This window comes from Symphalangus syndactylus, chromosome 3, assembly GCF_028878055.3.
Source record: "Symphalangus syndactylus isolate Jambi chromosome 3, NHGRI_mSymSyn1-v2.1_pri, whole genome shotgun sequence".
Classification (NCBI taxonomy): Eukaryota; Metazoa; Chordata; class Mammalia; order Primates; family Hylobatidae; genus Symphalangus; species Symphalangus syndactylus.
In genome coordinates, this window is record NC_072425.2 from 44,498,766 (window position 1) to 44,512,344 (window position 13,579).

Consider the following 13,579-nt stretch of genomic DNA (forward strand, 5'->3'; position numbering starts at 1 on the left):
GGGGCGCGGGACTGAGCGTGGTGGGGCCGTCGCCCCCCGATCCGCGGCCCAAGCGGGCAGGGTCGGCCGTGGACGATGTGCGTCCCCCGGGTCTGGGCCGCGGCGTCCCTCAGAGCTGGGCCTGGGTGTGCGGCCGGCACTGCGGGGGCGGGACCCCCTAGGGCGTTTGCGGAGCTTCAGGTGACTGGGCAGGTTCGCCAGGTTTCGGGTCCGAGAGAGTTTTAGGCCGGAGTGTGTGAATCGGGCCCCACTTCCCCGACTGTGGTCCTGGCCGGCGTCCCTTGGAGTAGGAGGAACGATGGTTTCCTAAAACCCACGGTGTGTTCACCTCTGGGATGGATGCAGGACCGAATACGGAGTGGGGATGAGCTGGCGTCCCCTGTTCCGCCCTCTGGTCGCCCAGGCGGGAGAGTTAAGCGAGCGGAAGGGGACCACCAGTTTGCTGGGGTCGCCCCTGCCTGGGCCATTTGCTTTTTGGGAAGTCTGTCGCCTCTGGTTGGCCCCTCAGTGGAGTTTGGAGGAACTCATGAGTTTAAGGGTTTGGGGAGTAAATTATCAAAGGCCGAATGGAGTACGATCGTTCTAATTTTTTTTGGAAAAGAAGGTGGAAATGAGGAAGGGTAAGAAGGTGGCAGGCAAACTATTTATAGTTGGAATTTAGTTCGATTGAAATCCTAAAAACGCTAGGATCTGCCTTTTGTTGGAATTAGCAGAAAAGACCTACAGCAGGAATGCGTGACATTCAGCTTTGAAACTATTGGGGATCGCAAACCTAAGGACTAGTGATGTGAGCTCCTCCTCCGAGACTGGCGTTCCTACCTTTTGCTAAAAACCGGCTACTGTAAAAGTGGCTTAGTGGGACTTTTTGATTTGCTGTGTTGTGAAAATCCTTGTTATAAGTTAAAGTCAATTACTAGTAGAACTTTGAGAGTTCTTCGCATAAAAATGCTTTGTATCCTATAATATTACTAGGTTTGAAGAGTCAAGGAAGGTCAGCCTTCTTAATTTTCCTAACAGAGAAAGCATTAATGTGACTAATACAAAGCGACAGATAATATGGCATAAAGTTGACAGTAGACTGTTGAAGATCCATCAGGTGGTTAATGGCTAAATAGAACCCACAGGAGTGGGGGAGGAAGGGAGTTAATTTTTCTGAATGTCCTGTATTCGTGTCTGGTACCAGCTAGTAATAAAATTGTAGGAAAAGCTCAGTGTGCTTGCTTAATTAATGAAAACCATTTTTGTATTAAAAGAGGCCAGGTGAGTATCATGGCCTTCTTTTTAGGCCTTATTCCCTCCCACCCACCCATCCACCCCCAGCTTTTTTTTTTTTCAGACTAAGGTAACTAGAGGTGTGGGTGAGATGAAAATTTGGGAATAGGGACAAATGAAATAAGCCAAACTGTTTTGCCACGAAGACTTCCAGTCTTCAGGTTAAATTCTGGTACATTAAAGGTGGTTTTGCAGAGCTCAGTTCCGTGAAGGAATCCCTCTTGAACTTCTTGATAAAGGCGTGACTTCCAAACTTTTCTGAGGTACATTGTTAAAATGGGTTTAGTACCACCTACCTTGCATGGTTCTGTGCAGATTGTTTACTGAGGTACACAATGCATCTAGTACCGGCCTTGGTGTGTACTGATCCTGAGACTTGAGGGACACGCACATGTTTATGCTTTGAGCATACGTATTTAACCATGTACCAGGCACCGTTCTGAGTGTTTTACAGTTGTGTATGATTATCCCTATTTTGTAGATAGAAATTGGGACAGTGTACAGCTGGAAAGCGTCAGAGTTTGGATGAAAGCGTAATCAATCTGGTTGTAGAATTGGTTCTTAACCTGTGGGAAATCCTATCTCATGGCGATCTAATATAACCCTGTAATTAAGTGAATTTGGATATATTGTCATAGCTGATTGGCTTCTGAATTTCTTGAACTTGAGCTGTTCAGTATTGCAACTATTAATATTGTAATAACGGAAACTTTCGTTTTACCCATTTTTTTTATACCCTCATATGTAGCATTGTCACTTTTTATGGCCAGGCACAGGATAATTATGATAAACCAGGAGATTAGCAGAAGTTGTATATATTCCAGAGGTACTTACCCTATTCAAGTGGTGTACAGTATTGTTCTCAGGTGTGGAAAAGGCTTCAAGAAGAATTTAGCTGGTTCCAGGTAGAAGAGGCTATTGTTTTAGATAGAGGTTAGCTTGTGGGAAGATAAAGCTGGAGAGGATGGATGGGGCCACATTAGGAAGGACCTCGTATGTCCTGCTAAGGAGGTTTTACTGTGTATGAGGAGTAGACAACTGAGAGCTCTAGAGTCTTGGTCATGAGATCTGTGTTTAGAGAGAGCTCTCTCGTAAAGGGCCAGTGGACTAGAGAGTAGACACTAGATAGTAGGCAAGAGTACCAGTGGGGAAAGTATTGAATGGTAGAAATAAAGGACTTCTTGAAAGTAGTGGCCTGGAAATGGGTAAGAGACACAGATCAAAGATTTCATGTGTAAGTACAAGGTTTGGAATGTGGTATAGAGGGGGAGGAAGTACAAGATGGCATGGTGTTATGCCAGAGTTATTTATTATAATAGTGGCTTAGCTGGTCTTTGTTCCTTATCTCCCTGTTACATTGTATTTCTTTTTATGCTGCTTTTTATCCTTTTTGGAGACCAAGGGGGGAATACTGTTTTCTGTTTAGTCTGAAGTTTATTCACTTTTGCTATGCTAGGTTTATCCCCTACACCTGATCTTTACCTTGTTTTCCTTGCTCTTGAAAGGCCTATTATTCTCCTTGCTGTGTATTTGAATATTACCCATTTTTCAAATGCTCAGCTTAGGTTCATGAATCTTTTTCTAACCGTTATAGGCTGCATTAAAGAATAACATTGGTTTCCCAACTTTGGTATTGCTAGAGAAGTTCCTCCGAGGCTTTTACGAAGACCAGGAGCACACCAGCAGATACAAGTTATATCTCTAGCAAGTCTGTGCTACTCTCCTACACTCGAACAAAGGAAAAGAAAAAAAAAAAACATTTCAGAAGGTTTCCCTTTAGCACATAGCTTGACAAAAGGTTCTGTGACCCAAGAAACTTTGCAAAACCGTGGCAAGACTGTTGCCTTGTTACAGTATTTTATCACTAAACTGAGTTTTTAATAGTTCTTAACAGCATTTTTTCATATTTTGATCTTTCAGCATAATCAGATTCTTGATTACGATTGAAATGTTACAGTAGTATGTGTTGCAAAGTGCCTTTTTTCTTCTTTTATCATTTATTCTTGTCTCTATCCATTGCTTTTAATTAATTCTTTTCATTATAGTAGTCGAGAATGACTAAAAAAAGAAAACGCCAAGATGATTTTCAAAAAGTAAAATTGAAAGTTGGTAAAAAGAAGCCCAAGTTACAAAATGCTACTCCTACAAACTTTAAAACAAAGACTATACATCTGCCTGAGCAACTCAAAGAGGATGGAACACTTCCAACAAACAATAGAAAACTTAACATAAAGGTAAATCATAAATCTTGTTTTGACAAAATAAGATTTTCTTTGGAATCATGTAGAATGTTATATTTTTGTGAAAATTTGTCTAAACTCTTAGAGTAAATAGTTTGCCTAGGGTCATAGGGTTTATTGATGTTTGGAGTTTATCTTTTACCCAAAGATCTCTCATGCAGCTGTGTCTTTCCACTTCCTCCAGAAATGTTTGCTAAACTAAATGCACAGTTGTTTCTCCCTGGTATATTTATTTGATGATTTAATTTTTTTTTTTTTTTTGAGACAGGTCTCACTCTTACACCATGTTGAGCACAATGGGGTGCTATCATGGCTCACTGCAGCCACGATCTTCTGGGCTCAAGTGATCCTCCTCCTTCAGCCTCCCAAGTAGCTGGGGCTACAGGCGAGCGTCACCATGCCTGGCTAATTTATTTTTTTGTAGAGGCAAGGTTGCAATATGTTGCCCAGGGTGGTCTCAAACTCTTGGATGCAAGCGATCCTCCAGCCAAGGCCTCCTGAGGTGCTGGGATTGTAGGCGTGAGCCATGGCACCTGGCTATATCTGGAAATAATTCTTACATGTTTTTGATGTGTCAAATTTTTGATGAACAGTTTTCTAGCTGTTTTTTTAGCTAATTAAGATACAATCCTGTCATTCATTTTTGAACCCATACAGCACATAGTTTATTATAGGTTTGTAGTAAATACTTGAAGTCAATTGAAGTTTGAGAAGTGTTGCTTAAGAATCTAACAGCTTTATGGAGACATAATTTATACATGATTAAAATCTCTCATTTAAAGTATACAATTCATTGGTTTTGGTATATTTACAGAGTTATGCTACTATCACCTTAATCTAATTTTAGAACGTTTTTATCACTCCAAGAAGAAAACCTGTACCCATTAGGAATCGCTTCTCATTTCTTCCAGCCCTAGGCAATCACTAATCTACCTCTGATATCTATAGATTTGCTTATTCTGGAAAATGCATATAAATGAAATCATACAATACATGGCCTTTTGTTACTGGCCTTTTACTTAGCACAGTGTTTTGGAGGTTCCTCCAGGTTGTATGTAGCTTGTAGCATATATCAGAACAGTAGTTCATTCCTTTGTATTGTCGAATTGTATTTCATTGCATGATTAGGTCACATTTTGTTGATCGCTGAGCAGTTGATGAACATTTAGTTTGTTTCTGGTTTTTGGCTCTTATGAATAATGCTGTTATGAATATTTGTGTGTAGGTCTTTGTGAGGATATACATTTTTCAAGTTTTGCTTTTTAATCTCTGAAGGTTAAAGAATACTAAAGAGTTATTTAAAGTTATTTTTTCCCAAAGGTTACATAAATTATTCCACAGATAAAATTGTCAAGTAGTATACTCTGAATAAAACACAAACACCCTGTGAAAGCCCATTTGAAACAGGCAGAAAGGGCCTGTCAAGAGTATATAAATACACCTTCCATGATGTTTGGTACATAGTAGGTTTTCAATAAATGATGGTGTGATTGCTGTCACTTTGTATCATAGAGTGCCTAAGCCTGCATGTAGGTTAATGTAAAGAGAGAAAATTCCAACTGAAAATTATGCAATGTTTTTATTAAGCTGAAAGTATTTTTCTGTTTCTGATCCTAACAAAATCTAAATAACATTTAAAAAGTACTTATTGAAGCAGTTTCCCCAAGAAGTGTCAGTTTACTAGTGTAGTGTTAGTTAGCATGTTTATTTGAAATTGATACATGTATGTAAGCATACATCTAAAATTTGTATTTTTATTTATAGGATTTGCTGTCACAGATGCATCACTACAATGCTGGGGTTAAACAAAGTGCTCTTCTTGGACTTAAAGACCTTTTGTCTCAATACCCATTTATAATTGATGCACACCTTTCAAACATATTAAGTGAAGTGACTGCTGTGTTTACAGATAAAGATGCTAATGTACGATTAGCAGCAGTTCAGCTTCTTCAATTCCTGGCCCCCAAAATACGAGCTGAACAAATTTCTCCATTTTTTCCTTTGGTAAGTGCCCATCTCTCTAGTGCCATGACTCACATTACTGAAGGAATTCAGGAGGACTCTTTAAAAGTTTTGGACATTCTGCTGGAACAGTACCCAGCTCTAATTACTGGCCGTAGCAGCATATTGCTTAAGAATTTTGTAGAACTGATTTCTCATCAGCAGCTGTCCAAAGGACTGATAAATAGAGACAGATCCCAGTCCTGGATACTTTCTGTAAATCCTAATCGGAGACTCACTTCTCAGCAATGGAGGCTGAAAGTCTTAGTGAGACTCAGTAAATTCCTTCAGGCCTTGGCAGATGGATCCAGTAGGTTGAGAGAAAGTGAAGGACTTCAGGAACAGAAAGAAAATCCCCATGCCACTAGCAACTCCATTTTTATCAACTGGAAGGAACATGCCAACGACCAGCAACACATCCAGGTTTATGAAAATGGGGGTTCACAGCCAAATGTCAGTTCACAGTTCAGGCTACGGTAAGAAGGATTTCAGTTATGTCCACACAGTTTTCCTGTATTGAATTATAACTGCTGACCATTGATGACTGTTGGTGGGAAGACATGCAGTTGTCTTTCATAGTTTTCATATAGTTACTCATGATGTGATTTTATTTACTGATGGGAAGAGTTATTTGTTTGTTAATTTATTAATTTATAGCAAAGCCTTTGAGAAATAAAACTTGATAATATCTTTTGGCTTTGTCGTCTTAGAATTTCATTTTTCTTACTAGTTTTGATTGATGTAATTATCAGTTCATGGTGCTTCATTTTACTAGTACTTTATATTTAAGATTTAAATTAGCAAGGGATGATAAACATTTTTTAATCACTTAATTATTTTCTTTCTTACCCTTATTAGGTATCTGGTTGGAGGACTGAGTGGTGTGGATGAAGGCCTGTCATCTACTGAAAACCTGAAAGGATTTATTGAGATAATAATTCCATTGCTAATTGAGTGCTGGGTTGAAGCTGTACCTCCACAACTAGCTACTCCTGTTGGGAATGGTATAGAACGAGAACCTCTACAGGTTATGCAGCAAGTTCTTAATATTATTTCCCTTCTGTGGAAACTCTCTAAACAACAGGATGAAACCCATAAATTGGTGAGAACTAATGGTTCTTTATTTTCTTAGTATTACCTTTTATCATAAATGGCAAGATTCGAAATCAGCTCATTACTACTAATTGGTTATGTATTTTTCTAAAAAGTACCTTGGGTTTAACTGTAAACTTGTTTGTTTTGCACAAAACTACAAATTAGTTTTCTGAAGTTATTTTCTGTGAATATATATATGTTTTTCAGTGAAATGCGTAACTCATGCTTGATTCCATTAGTTTTTTATTAGCTATAATTCACAGTAGTGTTACAGTGTATTGTTTATGGCAGATTGATTGTGTAGGAACATGCTAGTTTCTGAAGGTCTCTTACAAGGTTTAAAAAGTTGCTTATTAGTAGTCTCTTTCAATTTATTCCACGTTGCCAGGTTTAGTAGAAATGGACAAAACTGAAGAGCTCATAATCAGACTTGAATTGTTTTAAGTGTTGTGCTATAGTGAATGTAGTGCATAGTGTATGCTACACTTTTCCTGTGCAACCAAGAAGGAACAAGCTGCAAGATTAAGTTGGTGCTAAATTAATACGGTAACACACTTAAAAAGGGTAGCTGCAGAAGCAAGACTTCAAAGCTAGAAGCATCTGGTTTTCAGAAGAATTGCTGTAAGGACTTTTGATAAGGCAGGTGTGAATCCTTCAAGTTTATATAAAACTGAGAAGATAGTTTTCTTGTTTTTGTTTTATTCTTTTTATTTCAAGTTGAAGTTTAGAGTGAGTCAGTATGCTGCATAAGACGGGATAAATTAAGTAGTATTTGATAGTCTTGAAAAGCATTACAGAGTTGTAGTAAGGTGTATATTTTAAGAGCGTGTTCTATTGCTGTTAACCCATCATCTGTAGGGATGTTTTGTCAGTTGCTTTTTCAGATAAGATGGCATTTTATTGATTACAGTTTTGAGACTTTGTTTTATGATTCATTGCATACATTGGCAAAAAATTAATAATAGGGCCATAATGTAAGATTTTGAGAAAGCAAAGCTTGTTTCTCATATGACAGTTAATTTGTGATGTGGGCTAGAGACAGTAAGAATGTATATAGCTCCTTTAAAAAAAGTATATATTACTGACAGTCTTGATCTATGATCATCTGAAAGGTTCAGATAGAAAATAAAAGTAATGCTAAAGTCCTTAAGTTGTCCTATAAAAAAGAAAAAGTAGGCCGGGCGCGGTGGCTCACGCTTGTAATCCCAGCACTTTGGGAGGCTGAGGCGGGCGGATCACGAGGTCAGGAGATGGAGACCACAGTGAAACCCGGTCTCTACTAAAAATACAAAAAAAATTAGCCGGGCGTGGTGGCGGGCGCCTATAGTCCCAGCTACTTGGAGAGGCTGAGGCAGGAGAATACCGTGAACCCGGGAGGCAGAGCTTGCAGTGAGCCGAGATTGCGCCACTGCACTCCAGCCTGGGCGACAGAGCGAGACTCTGTCTCAAAAAAAAAAAAAAAAAAAAAGAAAAAGTAATATTCAACATGGACTTTGAGTGCTAGTTTTTTCTTTTCTTTTCTTTTTATTTTTGAGACGGACTTTTGCTCTTGTTGCCCAGGCTGGAGTACAGTGGCACGATCTTGGCTCACTGAGACCTCCACCTCCTGGGTTCAAGCAATTCTCCTGCCTCAGGCTCCTGAGTAGCTAGGATTACAGGTGCCCGCCACCATGCCTGGCTAATTTTTTGTATTTTTAGTAGAGATGGGGTTTTACCATGTTGGGCAGGCTGGTTTTGAACTCCTGACCTCAGGTGATCCGCCCGCCTCGGCCTCCCAAAGTGTTGGGTTACAGGCGTGAGCCACCGCGCCCGGCCTAGTTTTTTCATTTTTAGAGAGCCAAGAAGTAAAAATTCCAAACTGCTTTGGTGTTTGATTACATATAAGCACTAGTAAACTTTTGTTACTGCTTTGTTAGTAGCATTTGTATTTAGATAGACTAGTAGGACCAAAATTCAAAATCTGAAAATTTATTAATTATGCTAGTTTTGTGTCATCTTATCTGGATAACACTAACAAAGGATCTAAATACTGCTTTAATTTTATGGATATTTAAAATAGTATGCTTTAGAACTATTTCGTGCTATTATAACATGACTAGGCTTATTAGCAGCTCATTAACATAGAATGGTAAGTTTAAAAGACTGCATAGACTGTTGAAGATCAGAATACAAATTGAGATACTGTATAAAGCTGAAATAAATCAATTCAGATAGGAATAATATTTAAAAACATCCACTAGTAGAATTCTCTAATTCACCTTGACAGATTTGTAATAACTTGATAAAAACCATTATTTATTTATTTTTTTAAAAGGAACCATTATCTTAGGGACAGAGTATAAAAATGTACATCGTTGGCACAATCTATACAAAATGATAGATTGTTAGTAACATTCTATATAAAATGACATTAAAATGCACGTTCTGGTGTTGAACTTCTGGCCTTAAATGATCCTTGCACCTTGGCCTCCGAAAGTGTTGAGATTACAGGCATGAGCCTCTTTGCCTGGCCACAGCCTAATCTTTAGGAGGAACCAAATAGCATTCCTTGGCATTAATGTCAGATCACACACCATAAGCTGAATTGTAACTCTTTTCTCTCAGAAACTGTATAGATTTTTCTATTGGTAAATTGGTGTCTCGGTTAGATACAGTCTTAGGACTACTGACTGTTTGCTTTTACATGTTGGTGCTGCAGCTTAATGCATTTAGTTTGCTAGTATTTACAACAAAGTTGAGAAATTTCACTTGTATTCAAGTAGTTGTTTTTTTTTTTTTTTAACTTTTTAGTAATTCGAAGCTTTGATCCTTGGCTTTGAAAAGAAGTCTTAGGGTACATTAAGTCTTAACATGCAGTGGTTGAATAGTTAGATTCTGTAATAATCAACTGAAGTTGTTTATTTCTGAAATACTATGTGTATCCTTTTTTTTTTTCCGTTCATATAGACAGCCATTTATTCCAGCACTATTTGTTGAAAAGATTGTTGTTTTACATTTGATTACCTTGGCACTATTTTTCTTTTTTCTTTTTTTTTTGCATTCCCTTACCTATCTTTTTTATTTTAAAAAAGTCAAACCTTCAGAAGGAATACTATAAGCACTTGCTTACCCCCATCTAGATGCAGCAATTTCTAACATTTTGTGCACATGTTGAACTACTATACGTATCCTTAATAGTTAGCTAGCTATATCCTTGATATAGCTAGTTTTTTTTTTTTTTTTTTTTTGGAGACAGAGTCTCACTCAGTCTCCCAGGCTGGAGTGCAGTGGCGTGATCTTGGCTCACTGCAAGCTCCACCTCCCGAGTTCACGCCATTCTCCTGCCTTAGCCTCCCAAGTAGCTGGGACTACAGGCGCCTGCCACTATGCCTGGCTAATTTTTTTTGTATTTTTAGTAGAGACGGGGTTTCACCGTGTCAGCCAGGATGGTCTCGATCTCCTGACCTCGTGATCCACCTGTCTCAGCCTCCCAAAGTGCTGGGATTACAGGCATGACGCGCCCGGCCGATATATCTAGTTTTTAAAATGAAATTACAGTTTAACATTAGCTTTTTGATTTACTGTGGTTTTTAGGGTACTGTATTAGTAGTGTCAGGGTCAGTATTATAAAAATTGTGTCTTAGCTTTGCATTTAATGCTTGACTTGCTTGCTACTTTTTCTCTACGTGTGTGTCTCATTGCTTTTATCCTTTTGCTGTGAGGGTTAGAGTTTGTAACCAAACACTAATGCAGTCATGCTTTATAAGGCATTTATTCAAAGCTTTATTGGGCATCAATAAATAATGGCTACTTAAATTAATTAAAATTTAAAATTAAATTCCTCAGTAACCCTAGCCACATTTCAAGTGCTCAACAGCTACATGTGGGTAGTGGTTACTATATTGGACAGTGCAGATAGATGTAGAACAGTTTGATCATTACAGAAAGGTCTTTTGAATAGTACTATTCTAGACTCTGGGGCTACAGAGATAAACATGGTTGATAAGGTGCTTGCCCTCATGGTATGTACCTTCTGGTGGGATCTATAGACAGTAAACAAATATATAATGTCAGTACTAGGAAGAAAGATGAAAGTAAAATGGGGTATAAAGAGCATGGGCAGGAACAGTGATGGGGAGCTATTTTAGATAGGTTGTCAAATGCTCTCTGAGAATAAGATATCTGAATGTCATTGAAGTGAAGGTGCAAATCTTGTCAACTTCTGTGGGAAGAACATTCAGGCATAGGAAACAGCAAGTACAAAGGCTTTGAGGTGAGAACAGGCTTTGCATATTTGAAGAATGGCAGGAAGGCCTGTGCAAATGAGGTACTGGGAGAATGGTAGAAGATGGAGGCGAAGAAGAGTGATAGTGGCCAGATCATGTTTGGCCATGGTAAGGAGTTTGGATTTTAACCTGAGTGTGGTGAAAAGACCACTGAAGGGTTTTGAGCAGAGGAGTGGCATGATCTGCATTATATTTATTTAACTTTAATATGCTGAATTTATAAAAATAGAACACTAGTGAACTCCCAGGTGCTCACAGTCTAACTCTAGCAACCATCATCTCTTAGATGACCAGTCCTGTCCTACATGTATATACATTCATTTCCTTTCCCCCTTCCTGTATCATTTTGAAACACGATTTATATTTTAAAAGATCGCCCTGGCGGCTGTGTGGGGGATTGACTTTTGCAGGATAAGAGGAGAAACAGGGAGACTGGTTAGGAGGCTATTGTAGTAATCCAAATAAAAATGATGGTGGCCTGGTGTCTAGTGGTTGAAATGATGAGAAGTAGCTGGATCCAGGTAAAGCCAGCCAGACTGCTGGTATGTATGATGAAGGAAAGAGGAGTCAAGGATGATGCCAGTGTTACATCGCCCAAATGAGAAAGAAGGTCATTTGGCAGGGATAATTTGGTTTTATTCATGTTAAGTTTTAAGATGCTTGTCAGAAGTTGAAGAGGAATTATCAAGTATATATTTGTATATAAAATCTGGAGCTCAGGCAGAAATGAGTGAAGTATTATTACTGGGCAGATCCAAACATTTAGAAGTCAGGAAGAAGAGAACCCAGTAAAGATACTAAGGAGGAACAGTAATTGAGCTGTAAGGCCGGGTGCAGTGGCCCACGCCTGTAATCCCAGCACTTTGAGAGGCCGAGGTAGGTGGATCACTTGAGGTCAGCAGTTCAAGACCAGCTGGGTCAACATGGTGAAACCCAGCTCTACTAAAAATACAAAAATTAGCCGAGCGTGGTGGTGGGCATCTGTAATCCCAGCTACTCAGGAGATTGAGGCATGAGAATCGCTTGAATCTGGGAGGCAGAGGTTGCAGTGAGCTGAGACAGTGCCACTGTACTCCAGCCTGGGCAACAGAGCGAGACTTTGTCTCAAAAAAACAAACAAACAAACAAAAAAAAAACGAGCTGTAGGGTGACCAGCTGTTTTAGCACCTCAAGTCCCACATTTAGGAAACTTCTCAGTCTGACAAAATGGAATGGAAGAGGAAATAAAGAATATTCTAATTTGGAATTAGAAAGACAGTGTTTCCATAGGAGGGAAATGATAAATTCACCAATACTACTGAAGCATTTTAAGTAAATGCATTGCTTTGTGAAGGACATGGATGAAACTGGAAAACATCATTCTCAGTAAACTATCGCAAGGACAAAAAACCAAACACCGCATGTTCTCACTCATAGGTGGGAATTGAACAATGAGAACTCATGGACACAGGAAGGGGAACATCACACTCTGGGGACTGTTGTGGGGTGGGGGGAGGGGGGAGGGACAGCATTAGGAGATACACCTAATGCTAAATGACGAGTTAGTGCGTGCAGGAAATCAACATGGCACATGGATACATATGTAACAAACCTGCACATTGTGCACATGTACCCTAAAACCCTAAAGTATAATAATAATAAAAAAAAAATAATGGAATTGCTGGAGAATAGAGTTATGGTGTAGATAGAACATCAGGGAGAAAGACTTTCTTGTATATTTCATAAACATTGCATTAGTGGTCCAAATTCAGAATTTTCTTAAGTCTCAGATACTTTCACATTTTCTCTCTTAAGCAGCAGACGGAATGCAAGTAAAAGTAGTTATTAAGCACCAAAAGGATCTATAGATGAAAAGTGGGTGCTTTAACAGTTAATTCTGATTTTAAAATTTATTTACATATATTACTGGTAGAAAGTGAATTATGATGGGACATTTATTTGACAAGTTGTCAATTCTCTTCAAGTTTTATTGGTTATTTTACATTTTTTCTTGTAGATTTTTCTAATCTTTGCTATTTCAATAGGAGTCATGGCTTCGAAAGAACTACCTTATTGATTTCAAACACCATTTTATGAGTCGTTTTCCATATGCCTTAAAAGAAATAACCAAGCACAAAAGGAAAGAGCCAAATAAAAGGTATTATGATTCTTTTTCACTATATAACCTTGAAAAGTTGTTTAACCTGAAATTATCAGGAAATAATTAACCTTAATATAGAACTTTCTACACTGCTGTGTATTTATGTTTAGATTTTGTGAAAATAAAAGTAGTAATATGGCTGATTTTTGGACAAGTCAGTTTGAACCTTAGGATTAACAGGTTTTTTATTTTTTAGTCTGTAAAATGGTTTTTCTGTGCTAGATGAATGTATCAACTTATGTAAATACGAATTTAATAAAAATTGCCAAGGTGTATGGTTTATTTGGGTGAGGCACTGTGTGATTATTGAATCTCTTAAGCAAGAGAATATCTTGATGATCATGTAGTTCTGCTCTCATTTATACATGAGGAACCTGGTAATGAAACTAATATCAGTATCCCGAAGGAAGGAGGGTAATTGGAGAAAAATCAGAAATAAAAGGTAATTAGAAGGTGAAGGTTAAAAAGAAAAAAAAAAGTAAGCCTAGAAATTATTTAAAATGTCTGCCTCAAGTAAGAGCAGATAAATGTGAGAACAAGTTATGTAATAAAATTTGACAAGCAGG

The 13,579-nt window shown here is 38.3% G+C and overlaps 1 protein-coding gene across 8 annotated transcripts in view; it reads left to right on the plus strand.

The window, feature by feature from the left end:
- TEX10 (testis expressed 10) overlaps positions 1–13,579 on the plus strand; it is a 50,565-nt gene that overhangs the window by 296 nt on the left and 36,690 nt on the right. For 2 of the 8 annotated variants that reach the window (XM_055271672.2, XM_063636177.1), the window contains exons 2-5: positions 3,318–3,506; positions 5,277–5,989; positions 6,372–6,615; positions 12,898–13,010. In XM_055271672.2, the coding sequence (XP_055127647.1) occupies positions 3,327–3,506; positions 5,277–5,989; positions 6,372–6,615; positions 12,898–13,010 (1,250 nt within the window). In that variant the 5' untranslated portion in view covers positions 3,318–3,326. Of the gene's footprint in view, positions 1–31; positions 319–3,317; positions 3,507–5,276; positions 5,990–6,371; positions 6,616–12,897; positions 13,011–13,579 lie in introns of those variants that run through there. The other 6 variants (XM_063636178.1, XM_055271671.2, XM_063636175.1 and 3 more) reach the window with 6 other exon arrangements.